This window comes from Buceros rhinoceros, unplaced genomic scaffold, assembly GCF_000710305.1.
Source record: "Buceros rhinoceros silvestris isolate BGI_N320 unplaced genomic scaffold, ASM71030v1 scaffold4684, whole genome shotgun sequence".
Lineage (NCBI taxonomy): Eukaryota > Metazoa > Chordata > Aves > Bucerotiformes > Bucerotidae > Buceros > Buceros rhinoceros.
The window spans coordinates 93,781-111,126 of record NW_010409949.1 but is presented as its reverse complement, the minus strand read 5'-3'; the positions used below and the strand labels follow the sequence as shown (position 1 = coordinate 111,126).

The 17,346-nt window shown below is 42.2% G+C and overlaps 1 protein-coding gene across 1 annotated transcript in view; it reads right to left on the bottom strand.

Moving 5' to 3' along the window:
- The window catches only part of LOC104492811 (cystine/glutamate transporter-like), a 21,175-nt gene extending 8,840 nt beyond the window's left edge, over positions 1-12,335 (bottom strand). The window contains exons 1-3 of the mRNA XM_010135411.1: positions 12,059-12,335; positions 8,623-8,749; positions 4,457-4,572 (exon numbers count right to left, since the gene is read on the bottom strand). Coding sequence (XP_010133713.1) covers positions 4,457-4,572; positions 8,623-8,749; positions 12,059-12,335 — 520 coding nt within the window. The remainder of the gene's footprint in view (positions 1-4,456; positions 4,573-8,622; positions 8,750-12,058) is intronic.
- Between the last annotated feature and the right edge of the window lie 5,011 nt (positions 12,336-17,346).

Here is a 17,346-nt window from a genome sequence, read left to right as displayed (position 1 = left end):
TCCCTCTTTCTCCGCTAACTCTTTGGGGGCATAGACAATTACCTTAAACTAAACAGCTAAGTAAAAGTGGGATGAATCCTAGCTGAGGGGGTGTGGAGGGAGAACAAAACGGGGTTCATGAACAATCAAACACAACGGTAACAACGATCTCCTTACTTCACACAGCCACAACTATAGATGGATACCAAAATCTAACGGGAGAAGCAGCAGTAAGCGTTACATCCTGGCCTACTTCTCCAGAACATAGCCACTATTGCCTCAATGGAAAACCAGGGAAACTGCCCTCCCCTAACTTGTCGGGCTTTTAGGATGTTCACACAGAGCAAAAAATACCCTCAATTTGCAGATCCTAATACGTAGATTAAAATGAAGTCATAAGAGGCACAAAAGTACCCATCAGAGCAACTTTGGCCATCCCTGCAAGCCAAGAGATGTCTCAATTTAAACTGCTTGTCTGAAAACTGACAATGGTAGAGAGTAACATCTATAACATCTGCCTTGATAAAAAAATTTAAAAGCAACTAACTATAGACTTACATACTCATCAAATTTATGCCAATAAAGCTTTGGGCTGGAGAGCCATCAAGCACCAATAGATCTGTACAAGTGACCCTCGTTTTCAAGCATATTATTGCCTCCTACAGCCACAGCTTGGGGTGTTTGAGAGTGGTTTGGGGGAAAAAAAAAAAAAGGGAGGGGGTGGGGAATTATACATTATTGCTACGTAAAATTCAAAAAATACACAGGAATGAGTGTAATCACTTTAAAAACACATGTAAGTTGGTAACCTGCTTTCAGTGTCACAGTTTTTAATAGCTGAAACCTGTTTATCTGCTTTCTGATATCAAGGCCAAGTGCCAAGATCAGAACAGGCTCAGTTAAGATTGTGTAGCTATTCAGGTTCCATAGTGATAGCACAGCCCCATACCTTTGCACAGGGTAACTTATCCCTTCCTATTACCAATATATTTAAGCTTAGCGTTAGGAGGAGAATTCAAAGATACAAATAAAGCAATTTATGAGCATAGGGGGGATTTGCACTACCACCACGCTTTGCAGTGGTGATAGGCTTGGTAATAGCACGTTTCTTCACTGGAACAAACAGTAAGTATGGAGGAATCCACAAACTTTCACTTAAAAAGAGAAAGGAACTTTTAACTTTGTCTTAAAAAGACCATCTTCAGCATGAGAACAAAGGCAAACACATCCCTTCTGCTTTGCGTCCTGGGGCTGTTGTGTCCAACTCAAGCAAAGCTGGACATTTAAAAGGCCTCATCTTCTGCTTGCATTTTCTTCAGCTGACCTTCCCTATGCCAGCGCATATCTAGCTGGATACTTATTTCCATAAAAATTGTTGTAATTGAGATGTCAGCTCTTCTCTCAGGTACAGTCAAAACAACTCGGTTTAGAAAAAGTTTATGGCGGACTGACAGACAGACTGAGATCTGCATATCCAGTATTTGCCCAGGTATCTCTCCTTGCAGAGATCTGCTTGGGAAATGCCAAGTGAATCAAAGTGATTTCTAACTTTGAAAAGAACAGACAGTCCTTCTTTCAGAGGTTCAGAAGGCTGGGGTATCTGAAGAGAACCTACACACAACCATACTTTGCTCTACTGAGACATTGAAATGTGCGGGCTTTTTGGTTGGTTGTTATTTAAGGAAAAAAAAAATTGCAGAACAGAAAATTTGCTTCTACAGAATATTCAAAATTGCTCAGAACAGATGCAATTTTGGGGGGAATTTTGTGCCCAGCACATGCTTTTTTTCCTATCAATAATAAAGCAAGAATGAGGAGGGTTTTTTAAAGGTCACCATCTCTGGTAGCTCCATTTTAGCTCTCATCTAATCTACATCTTTCCAGCACTGTTGTTCCTTTTTCACTGCAGAGGCACTGAGGCGGAATGGTGAGGAGCAGAATGGGCTGTAGCACCTCTACAAGCAGTACTTGTTTGCAGCTTGTAGAGGAGCAACAGTACTTGTCACTCTCCCTCATAATCCGGGTTGCATCCATGGCAGGCAACCTTTTAATAATGGGTTCTAAATGCAGAAAAAGAGGTTTGGGTGAAAACAAAAATGAGAAAAGCCATTCTGTGGCACAGATAGGAAAAAAAAAAACAGGCTACATTATTAGGTGAGAAACTCCCTTGCTGGAGGCGTTGAGACCAGTTTAGACAAACATCTGTCAGAAATTGTTTAGATACGCTGATTGTGTTTGGGGGCAAGGGATCACTCGGAGATTTTTCAAAATCTCTTCCTGCCCTTTCTAGTATGATCAGAAATGACAGGGTAACACTAGAGGACAAAGTCTCACCCAGGGACAGAGCTTAATGGTGCTTCCCACCACCTTTCCCGCTGCACAATAAACAGATGGACAGCAAGCACTCTGTCATCAGGCATAGGAGGGAGAAGGGACCGCGAGTGGATAAGGAGGCAAAAGGCTCAGTTCCTGATTAACTTAAAATTTTCACTGGAAGCAAACTCTACCTTTGGCACCCTTAAATTGGATTATACGATCTTCAGGGCTCCAGTGCTTCTGTCCTGCTCTGTGCCACCTTAATCTTACCTATCACTTTGCCCACATACACAATAGAAAACATTCATAATAAATACTGCCACGACAGCTAATTCTTACCACAGAAGAATAACAGTCATACACGCTGGGATCTGTGAGCTTAAATGTAGCACATGACCAAAAACTACTACAAATGAAACTTCACTGTAGACTGTACTGCAAAGAATAAAGGAGAAGCCTCAGTTTGACACATCTCTGTTTTCCTCAGCACTGTCCCATTTGCCATTACAAACTTTCTACAAGAATCCCTTCTTTCAGTGAACTGACAGCTCATCCTACCTGCACTGTACAGACCTACACTCACCATAGGAACAGTCTGCTGTGAACTCTCCTCTCCCTGAAGCTGTAATTATTTAAGTGTAACTCCACCACCCCACCACACCTCGCAATGCTACTTCTTTGTTTAATTACTTTTTGAAGCCCTGTCTTATCACACAGATTTTCAATTAAATTTAAAGCAATTAAAAACTATTTCAAATTGTTCATTTATTGTGTTTGAATCACATACACTTAACAAAATGCTTTGATGGAGTCCTCGCTTAACATTCCTTCTGTCTCAGTGACCTTGAAGTTACTGAACATCTGTTTCACCCTTATCTTGCACCGAAATGTTTTAGACAGATGTAGCTATAAAAAGTCATTGACCTCAAAATTCAAGCCCTTAATTCAATTATTCCTATGAAACCTATAGTTTGTGCATAATTAAGTTAGAAAGAAATGCGGTCACATACTGACTTTAACTCTCCTGGCAGAAGGGAACTCTTATCAAGAGAGCTCCTACAAAAAGCCACTGTAATCCAGAGACTGGAATTTTCAATGTCAATTGAACTCCCTATCCCAAAGGAAGAAAAAGTCTTCCGAATCTGTTATTGTCTAAAACCAAAGAGGTCTCCCGTGTCCCTTTGATCATTTTGAATGTCTAATTCCTTTTTCCGGTCTTTTTGTTTCTGATTTGTGCACTGACCAAATTGAAAGGAACAATCTGTTACTAATTACTCAGGCCTGCTCTGCACTCTCCTCACAGTACAGCTGAATGTGAATGTGTGCGCAAGGAGCATCAGCACCGGTGACCAGACAGAACTGGTAACAAGCCTCTAGCCCTACATGCACCCTACAGCTCCAGAGTTCCATTTCCACCACGATTCGTGCCTCCCTGTTTTGTGCAGCCTCCCACACCAGCTCTGGTACACTGTAAAGCTCCTGGTCTCAGGGTAGCCTCCTTCTTTCCACTAGTCCTCTGTAGCCCTAATTGATCTCTTTTACACTAATTACAAAGTTAGCAAGAGTAGGACAAGATGCTGGTAACCAACATGCATTTTCACCAAGCTGTAACCCCTGCTCCCAAAGTCAAAAGGTGGGTTCCTGCTTGCTGAACCACAAGTGCCTCATAAGTTTTATTGCTGTGAAGGACAGAGTGGGACTAGAGAAGATGATCTCATGTTGCCTGTGCTCCTTTCAAGACAACATTTCTTCATGGCATCATACTTGGCACTCAATTGCCTCCTAAAACAGAGGTAGAGCAAAGCACTTAAAATGGAGTAATCATTCTTCCATATCTCTGGCACTGGCTCACCATCTCTTAGGGAGCGAAATTGCTTCCACAAAAGTAATGAGAGTTCTGTCATTAATTCAAGTGGCAACAGAATCAGCCTTGGCAATAGATTTTCCCTGCCATTAATAAAGTCTGCTATTCTTTTTACTGCTGCGTGTGTTCACAAACACACATACCCAGGCAAAAAGTCATGCTGATGCCCTTGGCACTGGCTGCACAGTCATTTTGTAATGATTCACATCAAATGAGTACCTGTTCAGTGTGTGATTACTTTTTTTTTCAGTTTACATCATCTTTACCCTTCCCTGACACCTTAAATTGGATACTTACTGATGCCAACGGCTGTAATAAGTTTAATCGCAAGTTCTGGGATTTCACACTGCATAAAGAAAGGTTCCAAAATGTAACGTCCAAATGCCAGCGATATCACTGCTGTGGCAGCAGGGCTAGAGTAAAAACAACAACAAAGTCACAAAATTAATCTGCAACAGTACACAGATAATATTCTTATGGGATCATGCTGTAACTTTACTATCACCAGACTGTGAACTGAACTTTACTTTGGTGCCTGCTTATAACTCTGCTGCCCTGGACCAAGATTTCTAAATGTAGCAAGAGACCTCAAGCAGTTGAGGTTTGCCCAGCAGTTTTGATCTTGACAGCCACACATGTTCCCAGGATCACTCTTGCAACTTCCATGTTGTGATGCAGACATAAACAGAAAGGGAAAGTATCAGTAGAAATCTTCATTCAGTTGTCTGAAGTGAACATGGCCAGAATTATGTTACATGGACAAAATGCTGAGTGAAAGTCTTGGAGAATTGAACTTGGGTGGCCAGGTACACCTCACCCCTCAGAGACAAGCAAATTAATTCCAATCAAGCTGAGAACTCTGCTTTACTGAAATAAGCATCCCAAACCTACCCAAATGTGTTACGAAAATCTGAGACAATACAAAAAAAAAAAAAAAAAAGAATGAAAAAGGTATTTCCTAAAATGCAAACAGAATTTGTTCGTTTTAGTGACTAGCACTGCAAATGAGAGCAAAAATCCTCAAAACACAGAAAGCACCTACCATGAAACAGAAACACAAAGACAGACATGCAGCTGTTGCATTTACCAGTCTGAAATACTCACAGTATTGGTACAGCCTTCCTCTCTGAGACAGGCTAAATGTTTGCCAGAAGCCTTAGCACTGACACATTAACAGCAAATGACCCCGTGCCTCGGATCAGACACCGTCTGCATATTACAGCTCCAGTGGTCTGTTCTGGTCACGTTTGGTTTGGGAGGACAATTTCACCGTTCTTAGGGCAGCTGGTGGCATTCATCACACACAATAAAGCCAAAATGGCACATGATTCTGCCTCGAAGGTTTTTTGAGTTAAATATAGGTCCATGCAAATTTCGTGTGAAAAAATTTACAGCATTTAATAAAATAATGCCTCACCTTACAGAACCTTAATAAAAATACGGTTGCTAAAAATGTTACGGAACAGCGTAAAAATTCTGCAGAGAAGTTATTATTATGCATCAACCGATAAAGGAATTTTCCACAAAGGAGTTTTTTCCTTGAAACAAAACCCACTTTCTTGGTGTTATGACTCAACCAAAACGTTGCACATGGTGTTGGACCAAGCTACAGAGCAACAAAGAACAGAAGTATCTTCGCTGGAAAGTTTCTGCATGGACAAGTGAGGCTGCTGCTTGTGCATTCCCCAAGTGCAAGGACTGTTCCTCTCACTGGCCAACGATTGGATTTGCAACTTCTGCCTTTGCTCAGGGACCAAATGTCCTCTGCCCTGGCTTTCCACAGACATTTACTGACTTTACCACTGTGCAATATTTCTAGTTTACATAAGAAGATCACCAAGCTTCCGGCTTTTAAACAATGCAGCCTGTCAAAAGTAGTTTGAAATCTCCTAGATCAGATGAAAGATCAGATTTTGGAGCTTTCCCAGGATTTTTCCTCCGTCCCAGCTCCTTTTTCCGGAACTTGGATTTTTTTCCTCTGAGAAAGGCCTTTTTAAAGAGGCTATGCACACTGCCATGTTTTTAAAAGCATAGCTCCTAAATCCTACCTCCAACAATATGTGTCTCATATGTGTCTCGTATTCCCATGTCTGCGGGGACAGGTTGCTGGCAATCTAGTCACTCAGTTGAGGTGGAAGTTGAAGAAATGGGGCATTTTCCTTTTGACTGCAATCCTAAGGACAGGCTGCCAGCTCCCTATCACCTGTGTGCTCAAGAGCGGACAGAAAGTGCTTTAGCAGCTTTCACTGAAGGGCAAGGAGCACAAAAAGCCACCGGGAAGGGGCAGGTACCTGTGCCTCCGCACATACCACAGGTGCGTGAGTCACTCGCTTGGCAGCGCCCTCTCACCCAACCTGTGTTTAGCAACCACTACAGACAATGCAGTGACACGGCTGTCTTCACTTATTTGAAATCCAGCTTTTTTTTTTTTGTTTGTATTTTTTTATAAGGTATGTGACATACCTGCAACCTGACTTTGGGGAGAAAAGGAGTTCCTGCTTGTACAGGATGAAGAGCAGCACAGTGTTTGTACAGCACCTCTAAACAGCAGGTGATGCTGGCACAGATTAATCAGTATGTGGGCTGAGTTTAAGTGTCTCTAGACTGTAAAATAGTGGCTGAGATAGATATACGAAAGCAGGAAATGTTTATTTGGTTGCCACTGCTCCACCAGCTCGTGGGTGTGATAATCCTACAATCATTTAGGGGGTAAAAAAAAGAGCTGAGAAGTGTTTGTGCATCTTCATCTACTGAAAACAAAACTAGATACCTATTAGTTCTTAACTTCTTTGGTAGCAGCGGCCAATTAGTTTACCAATGCAGGAGACAGATATAAAACTCTACGCGGAGTTTCAGCGGCACTGCTCTGATCATCACAAGTTGTAACAAGTACGCCTCCCTTATTGCCTCTCAGATCTGATGATTAAAGAATCCACTGATGTTCCTTCCCAGGCAAGATTATTATTTCCTGGGTGTGGGGCAGATCATGATGACTAAGAGTGGTTTTATGACACTCCCGGGACACTCTCATGTGTAAAAAAAAAATAAAAAAAAAAATAAAAAAAAAAATTTCTGCGAGGAGAGGAATTTATGAAGCCTAGTTTCTTGTGGGTGTTTCTGCCCAGGTTAATAAGGTCCTTCCCCACCTTAGGTGCAGGGTTAAGAGGGGGATTTCTAACGCTACTCTCTTTCGTTGATTCTGTGATGGCAATGCTATAGCTACGTTCACAGCACTGTGCTTCTCCCAGTGAAAACACAGGTCTGCTTCCCGGGTTTCCTTTCTGGCAAGAAGTTAATACTGTTAAGACATCTGCTCTTTCACCAAATTTGATGGAAATTATGCAGTTTACGTATGAATGGGAGGTATGTAAGGGACCACCTGACTTACACAATGATTTCCTCCGGAAACAAGATAAGGATTTACAGATTCATAATGACTCAGCATTGTCAGTGTTTTTTTTAAAGTCAACAGCCTAGGCTAGAACTTGTCAATATTATGTAAACATAGCTGCAATTTGAAATGACGCTTAAGCTTCTCTGACTAATTTGGTAAACGTGGAAGTGAGGGGAAAGGAGTGCAAACTAGCCTGAGGCAGGAATGGAGCATTCCCAACGTCATTTTGCATAAGTGAATTGCCCTGTTCTGCATGCAACAAGCTCTCCAGCCTCAGAAATACTGTGAAAAAAAATATTAAAACTAAAATTCAAGGGACCACATTTGAGTTCGAGACAAAGATCCATTTACATTATGAAAATTTATTTTATATGATTTGATGTTTTGGCATCTTCATATTGTAATTCACCTATAGAACATCCAGGGCTGCGTAAGTCACAGGCTTACACACCAAAACACCAGTACTTTGGGTATTTTAAGTACTTAAGGACTCAATGCTGCTTTATTTGGCCTGTTAGTCCTTTCCATAGTAATCAAGAGTTAAGTTCTCCTACACCCCTCAAAAAGAAAAAATGGGGGCCTGAATCGGCACATAAAGAATACATGGTGCCCCAAATCTGAAAACTACTGGGCAATAGCTTCACTAGGAGTTAATCCTGTGTCCACACAGCCACCACTCCAACAGCTAGCGCCAAGACTGAGAAAATGCAAAGGTGACTTCCTTCTTCAGCTATCCTATATACAGGCACAAGTATCAGCATTATTGGTTACCTTAATGGATACAGTAAGCTTAGCAAAACTAAAGCAAGTAGCTCAATGTGTGTGGCAGGTGGTTTTCTCAGAATTTTTTCCACCCCATACAGACACATATGTCTTCTTGAACATTTCAATGCTGACAAGCAAAATACCATTGTTAAATTCTCTGATGCAACCATACTAAAAAACCACAGTTCATTGATTGAGATATATTCAAATTTTTTTGCCTATTATATATTGGAGATTTTTCTTTACAACTGAAATGTGAATTGCCGTCAGAAAAGAAACACAAAAAAAGCCACGATGCACTTACCGAATGACGAGTAATTCAACCCAGACTCTCACAAAAGCGGGCAATGGGCCAAAGGCCTCCAGGATATAGGTGTAGTGACCACCAGATTTCTTAATGCACGTTCCTAGTTCAGCATAGCAGAGGGCACCTGGGAGAATTAAATTGTAGAATCACAAGAGATATCCAGAAAAACCTTTCACAACATTTATGAGCTAAACAATGGAGCTGCCATGGTTTCATGACCACTTTTCATATATTTTAATTCATTCAGCTAGACTTGCCGTTAACCAAACTGTACGTATATCCAGATACATTTAGGTGTTAAGGCACTGAACAAACTATTTGCTATCAACACATTTCATTATTCATCTTTTTCTTGAGAAGAAGGACAGCAAAATGTTGTGCCACACCAGCTACCCCAGTTCCCCAGCCAGCCTGACTGCGCCGCTAAGTGAAAGCGTTCTGACACGTTTGCTTGTTACCAAATGGTGATCAGCAACTTTCAGCCTTAGAGGTGCCTGGTTCAGCCTCTGAAGAAAAGCCTGAAAACTGTATTACCTCTCCTCAGCCACAGTGAGGCAACAGACTGGCCAAAATTTGGAAGCAGGAATTGCAGATTAAGAATTTTCCTCAGTAGTACCCCCAACATCTCACATACAAAATTTGGCTTTTCAACACTGGTGCAGTGTTGTTGTGTGCTACTAACGTAATGAAAGCTCAGATTATTTCTGCATTGCCTTAATTACAGACCCCTTCATGTTTTCATAGCAGGAGAGTCACTTCATCCTAGTCACAGGTATACACTGACCAAATAAAACCCAAATCATTATGACATTGCTGCATTAGTTTATACAGAAGTGCTTCAGGCCCCTTTGGAGCAAGTGCTAGTGCCGTTCCCAGAAAGGAGCAGCTCTCAAAGAGCTCCCTGAGGCTGCTGCCCACACAACATGCGGCCTCTGCCACTACGGAGCAGGCAACAGCACACTGCAACTATGAGGACCTGCATGAAGCCTCCTTCACCCATGCGCTATCGGCTAGTGTTGCTTCATGAGCCATCACCCAGTCATAAAGCCAGTGGATTCTCAGCTCCTTGGTGGACCGCATCAGTAGAGAAGTGTACCACATCGAATCATTGTAGGCAACCATATTAGAAGAGTATGAGGGCCATGAAGATGATCAAAGGGCTGTAGCACCTCCCCTGTGAGGACAGGCTGGGAGAGTTGGGGTTGTTCAGCCTGGAGAAGAGAAGGTTCCAGGGAGACCTTACAGCAGCCTTCCAGTGCTTAAAAGGGGCCTACAGAAAAATTGGGGAGCGACTCTTCATCAGGGAGTGTAGCAATGAGATGAGAGGTAATGGTTTCAAACTGAAAGAAGGTAGATTTAAATTTGGCATAAGGAAGAATTATTTACAATGAGGGTGGTGAAGCACTGGAGCTGGTTGCCCAGAGAACCTGTAGATGCTCCTTCCCTGAAAGTATTCAAAGCCAGGCTGGATGGGGCTTCGAGCAACCTGATCTAGGTGAAAGGTGTCCCTGCTCACTGCAGAGCAGTTGGACTAGATGATCTCTAAGGTCCCTTCAAACCTAAACCATTCTTTGATATGAATCTATGAGAAACCAGGGGAAAACAGAAATAAAGTTTGTAAATGCCGCATCACAGAGTTAAGATCAGCAACAAACGTGAACGCATTTTGGCTCTGGTCCCTGCACGTGTTTGAGCTGCAGCACTTTAATATGAAAACTGCAGTTGTCAAAACCACATGACATGTACAAGCCCATTAAAGCTGTACCACATTATGACAAATTCCACCCTTGTTCATTCGCTTTGTTTGGGGCTTTGCAAAAAAAAAAACAAACCATGGCAGCTTTTATCTACTGTAGATACACGATAGGTTTTCCCTTACCAGCCTCTTCTGTTGAGGTTGGTAGAGGATGAAGTGAAACTGTGCTTCAATAAAATTTGTACACATAGCCTCGGCAAGACCTTAAGTGATCTTTGCATGTGATTTTACTATAATTAATCATGCAGGAAATTCAAAACACCCATGGTATAAAAAAATTGAGAAAAAAATAATTGTAACAGATCCATTCAGAAAAAGATATAGCATCTTTTGCAGGGCCAAACTACATAGTTCTTCACATCTTGAGCTCTAGAAAATGACCTAGAAAATCATCTGATAAAACAGATAATTTTTTTTTTAACAGACTTTAATAGACAGCCAGCATATGACTACTGTTAAAGTTAAATCCAAAAATGCAATGCTTAAGCAAATTGTGGTTTGATTAAATCTAAAGACCAAGGTCTTCTGACAGCATATCTGAGGTCTTTCTTTACAGAGGAATTTTGGTTACAGGCAGAACTTTCACATTTGTACAACTGATTATGCTGCACATTGTACCGACACATTTAACATTGGACCAAAACAGATCCTAACTTGCTTGTGCTGTTTGGCTTGGGTAGGCTTAGCCTGTAAATAGTCCATGTTTCTTTTAAGCTCAGAGCCAATTTACACAGGGTAGCATTTGCATGTTCCACCTATTATGCAGACGCATGTTAGTCCGTGTTTGTCCTCTTTCCTTTCTGCCAGAAAACAAGTCATTTCTCTTTCAAATAAAGCCAATATTCATGTTAGTTCTTCAGCTGCTTTGAGATTAACTCACTAAGTAGGTCAATGGACCCTCTGTCCCGCAGAGGCCACGGTGGCGTTTTCCATTCTGAATGGGGGCTTTGTGTACAGAACAAATAAACTGGCATTCTTCAGAATTTAATACTCTTCAAAAACACACAAAATTAGTAAAAGCTGTCGCGACAGGCAGGCCAGCAATGGAACTTGCATTACAGATTTGTTCCCATCACACTGGTTTTTGCAGCACAGTCTTTCAAAGCAACATCATGAGCAAGGAACACAGTAAAGAGCAGTAATACAAGACAGGGGAGTGGAGTTATTATCGTTATTATTTTGCTCCCTTTCATGCCAATACAGTTTCCATCCAATGGGAATTATTCCTCTCAGACCTTGCTCTAGCCTTTAGGGAACTAATTCGAGCTGTCTAAGCATTTCACCGGTGTTCAAGCAGAGCAACCAGCATTCCCAGCCGCCGGGGGCCTTACAAGCAAACAGTAAACTACCTTGTAGAGGCAGAAGAAAAACATTATACATAAAACACATTGTATGACATAAAACACATTGTATGGCATAAAATGGACATTTACTTTAAGGGCCCATAAGAAACAATAATTTTTGCTTCCAATCTTTACCAACCAGGTGCTGGGGCGACAAGAGTTACACATCTCTGTGCCTTTCATGCAACCTATGATGCAGCACAAACCTTCTGTAGCCCTATTGGTCCTCAAGCTCCACACTGTGCCTTGCTATCCAATGGCAAAATCAGACAAATAATAGCAATAATCTACCGGCTGCCCCTCTGGACCAATTAGAAGCTTTCAAGGGACTTACCAAAGAGCGAGAGGATACCACACGCTGTCCAGACAGTCAAAGACATGCCCACGCTGCCTGTGTTCTTCAAGATGCCTTTGGGAGAGATGAAGATGCCAGCTCCAATGATAGTGCCAATTATGATAGATATTCCCCTCAGAAGTGTCACTTTCTTCTTCAGCACAACTTTTCCCTCCTGGGCAGGCTGTCCGCTGTCCATAGAGGGCAACCTGCCATTAGCTTGCCCCTGCAAGTAGCTTCCATTAGAGACGGTGGTTACAGCAGCTTTTCTAACCATGCTACAGTGCCACCAGCACACTGACAGCAAGCACAGGCAAAAAAAGTTTGCAGCAGAAACCCAAGGATTTCTTTTCCTCTCTGTGTAGCCAACTAAGCCTCTTCCTCTGTCCTCTCTTGTCTTTCCAGCTGCTCCTACACGCAGGTAGCAAGCTCCTAAAGAGTGTTTGAGCCTTCACTGCGACGTGAGCACGGCTCAGGAACACCTGCGCTTTCACACTGCGAGCTGGTACTGCCCTGTCTTTGGAAACCAGCTCAGCTTCCGCGTGGACTTGTATTTAAGCTCTTGTCATACCAAGTTACTCCAGCTGAATGATGATGCAAATTCTTCAGGTTTGCATCAGCCTTTTGAGAAACCTCTGGCATTACTCAGCATTTCTCTTTTTTTTTCCCCCTTTTTTTTTTTTCTTTTTAAACAGTAGGGGCATGTTGCACAACCGACCTGAGGGTGGTGAGAAGAACAAAGCACTCACAAGCAAACTGAGCCAATCAAGCTAAGCACATCACCCTGGACACCCTGAGACACACTCCCGATTTTTTTTAAAGCGACTCAGAACCAGAAACAAAAGCCTGCCTAAACACAAAGCTTGTCAGAGCGCAAAGGGAACAGAAATCACACAGGATACGTCATCCCTGGGTTTAATCCAATTTCTTTCTCGAAAAGCTCCTCTTCATAAAAGTTAGGTTTGCGGGGCTTAATTTCTTGTGTCGCAGCTGATCAGTCTCTCTCAAGTCTATGTTACTTACCTGGAAATCTCTGCACTTACCTAAAGAACACATACAAGCCCCCTGTTACCCCGAGTTGCCTAGCAACACACTCAAATCAGCTTAATGAAAACCTGGGGTTATTTCCACAGTACAGTAATTTTCGTACTTGCCGTGTGTTTCTGGGATGTCGGTAAGCAATGCCTCAACAACACTTCCTCTTAAGAAATACTATTAACATTTACACCCACATCATGTGGGTGATGTGGCAGGAGAAGGACAACAACCCAGAGCACGAGATCTCCAGCGGCTCGGGAATCAGAGAGGGGGTTTTGTGTTATCGCAGAGCTTCCCTGACCAGATGAACAGGTAATCAAATGCATAAATACTTTTGGCTCATGACCTGATCATTCACATTTAAACCTGTGAAAATAAACTGTTAAAAAGAGAAGCATTCTCATAAAACCGAGTAAAAATCAATAGTCTTCAAGAATTTGTAACCTAATCAAGGGACAGTCTGTACAATATATGCCAGGGGGGAAAAATCCCTCCTAGCATAACTATTGCAGCTGCTGTGGCTTCAGATTAGATCAGTGCAAAGAGAAATGATTACTGCTCTTACAGTTACTGCTTAATTAGGACCTAGGATTGAGGAGGGGGGGCGGAAAAAGAGAGTTAAAACATTTTATCATTTGAAAAGGAGGCACTAAGTTCAGAGCACTGCTGTGCTTTCACATGTATGTGAGAGAGAGGAGATCCTGGAGTATCAACATGCTGCAGCTGTGAAACTTTAATGCTTTTAAAGCCTCGTGTTTTCAGTTATAACTCACCTTTAATAAATTGCACTGAGATAAAAGGCAGCATAAAAACCCAAAATCTTACCTGGTTTAAATGCACACAGCAAAAAGCAGAATGACTGTAGCTTTTGACTACATACTGATAGTGCTTGCATATTTTCTGGACACTTCTTGCTTCTCCCTCCATCTGCTGATGTGCGCAGCAGCTGACCCCTCACTTCTCTGCACCGCTCACACTCCCGACCTTTTGGGGAAGGGATTGCCCCTCCAGCATATGCCACAGCTGACTGCACAGACTGACTGGGCAAGACCTCTTCAGATCCCCACACGGTCCAAACCAAGCTGATTTCCACGGCACCATGAAACATGCAAACCACAGGTAGGTGGTGGGCTATGCAGAATTGTTTTCCCCAAAGTATATTTCATAGGCTGCCCCCCAATAAGATTACAAATGCCTGAAGTAACTAGATCAAATTAAACCGGGAAAAATAAATTAACCACAGAACTGGGTTGGGCTGTGACTCTTATTTTAATTTTCAAAGGCTGTTTGATGAAGAAACACATGACATCTTAAAACCTCTAATAATTTAAAGTAATCATTTTAACTAAGGCTTACCCTTTATTCACATAGGAAGATGGTTCCAAGATCAAACCAAAACCTCTGTGCCCTCCCAGACCATCCCGAGGCAGCTCCCAGCAGCTGTCTGCACCAGCTATTCAGTGAAAACACTGGTCAGTATAATGGCTTGCAAATGTCATTTGACTATTAGCCAGAAGAATGCATGTTTGCCCGTTGGACATAGCTACTAATGCTCTCCCACGCAGAGAAAAGGGTGCTTGCTTCCTCTGTGGTATAGAGATAACACACAGGCAAAGCTTGGGACCTTATGAAATTCCCAGTGAAATTTCTATGGTGGGATCTGAGAAAGGCTGAATGCAAAAAAATCTTTTTCCTAAATATTGGCATCTTTCTGATGACCATGTTACTTGTAGCCTTCCTGGTGAGTGCTGTTCTCAATGCCATCCACTAAAAATAAACCAAAAAAAAAAAAAAGGAAAGAAAAAAGAGCATTTTTCTCCTTTAAGACTTAATTCCAATTATCAGTTCCAGCCAGGGTACAGAATACTTATTTGGTGGAGGGGGATTATTTGCTATATTCTGGAATTTTAGTGAGAATTCTTCATCGCCTAAGGCCAGTCCTGAGGAGGGGATGAGGTGGGAAAAGACCTGTTCCTGTCTGCTGCCCACCCACCCCAGCCCCCCACCCCATTATACAGAATGCTCACAAAATCTCTTCCAAATATTTGTAGCCCACCAGCCACTTTCATTTGAATTATTCATCACAGGGCAAGGAACTGTGCTATCACTACGCAACCGCAACACAGAGTGCTCAGTGTCTTCTCAGAGCTCTTCTGAAAGCACAGGGCTTAACCTGTCCAACAGGCAGAACAGCCCTGTTCTTCCATAAAAATCCACTCTGAAAACAGAACAAAAAGGTACAAGGTACAATTTTCTTTAGACCAATGAAGTTATTTGAAACATTATTTCTAAAAATGGTGCTCTGAAAATAAACCTTCAACCGCTAATGGCAGCTGGCATTGTGCACGGCCTTTTATTCTCTCTGGTTGATTTTTTTTCCCCAATTCATATACATTTTCCCCTGAACAAACCAAAACATAACCAAAATCACCGTGAAATGGTTTCCATTTGAATCCACCATCAGCCCTGAACCACCCATCCATTCTCTGTTTCCAACAGAAATCCCTACTGGGCAAGCCCACGAGTACCTCCTACACCTACACCCTGCAAAGATGTAAACCCCAAGGCGCAGGAGTCAGCTCTCTGTGCCGGTTGCCTGCTGCCTTCAGTGGGCTTTGGTGACCAGGACCGTCTCCACCGCTGGGACCTTTCACGGTGTGTATAACACGACCTTGCCATCAGTTGCACCACACTACCCTTAGCAAATGAAATAGTCGAGCATCACACCGATACTACAGTATTCATAGACTGAACACGCCTGATACAGGGATAGTCCTGTTTTTCATGCTAGTAGAGCTTGTGCCAAATACCTGGACGCAGCTGCACCTCCGATTCCAAAGAAGCTACAGTTTTGGTATTTCCCCTAGGGAATGCTATAAAACGCACTCACAGAGCATTCCCCTTTATGGGAATGCTACAACACCCACACAGCAAAGGAAAGGACCTAAAATTCAAGCCTGGACTTGAGTTTCTGCTTCTCGAGCCCACAAAACCTCCGTAATTTCTAGTGTAGTAAGCATACCTTGGCAATCCAAAGAGTCACAAGCCAAGCCTCCAGGCCACACATTGCCACACTGACTGGAGATGTGGGAATAAAAAGGGAAGTCTAAGACTACTCTAAGACTGAGGAGGCGAGGAAAGCCCCAAACTCTTTTGTGTGGGTGGCATGGCGTGGCATGAAAAAGTTGTTCAGAAAACTGAGCTGAGTCTTCTCTGTATAAAGCGGAGCTGTTTGTGCACCTCGGAAAGCAGCCCAGTAGAAAGGCGGTGGTCTGGTTTCAAATGTCAAAGGAGGACAAAATACCTAAAAGTATTTGTTTCACATAGATAATCCAGCATTGACTGAGGTTTTTCTGCCCCTTTTGTAATGTTGAGAAATAATTTAACTAGCTTTGGAGGAAAAAAAAAAATCAGTAAACAATACTCAGTTGTCATTGAGAGTTAAGTGAGAATAGTATCATCATGAAGCATATTAAAATATCAGTAGATGGGGGTAGATTTTTAAGTTATAATGCAAACCTAGAACTGTAAGAAGACTCATCCAATTTGTTATTGTAACAGGCTAAAGTTTAAGCTAAAAATGCAGTTACTGAGAATGTCAGGGGGAGTGTTATTTTGTAGTCAAGAGACTCACAAATTACTTGCTCAGTTATTTTGCATTCCACTTTGTGCCAGATACGAAGAAGATATTTGGAAGAAAAACAAAAAATGAAAACGATTGAAATACACATCCAGCTCAGAGGCTTTAAAAATAAGAGAAAATCCTATAAGAAATCCAAAAGCAATTCAAATGTTATTTCTTGTGTTTTCAGTAAAAATCTTCCACTGAAATGCCTATGCAGTCAGCAAATAGAAATCTGGTTCCAAGAAGACTGCAGACAATGATAGGAGTTTAGAAAGCCATAACTTCTGAAAGTCTCCCTGTCTCCAATTTTCTGATAGCTGCCAGTCAATTTTCAGCTGTAAAAGAAAAAAAAATATTTCAAAAATCTCTCCAGCTGTCAGCCAGTCACCAGTGGTGTCCCTGGGGGTTCAGTTTTGGGGCCTGTCCTCTTCAATATCTTTATCAATGATCTGAACGAGGGGGTTGAGCACACCCTCAGTAAGTTTGCAGACAACACCAAGTTGGGTGGGTGTGTAGATCTGCTTGAAGGTCAGGAGGTTCTGCAGAGGGATCTGGACAAGCTGAATCAATGGGCTGAAGTCAGCAGTATGAAGTTCAACAAGACCAAGTGCCGGGTCCTGCACTT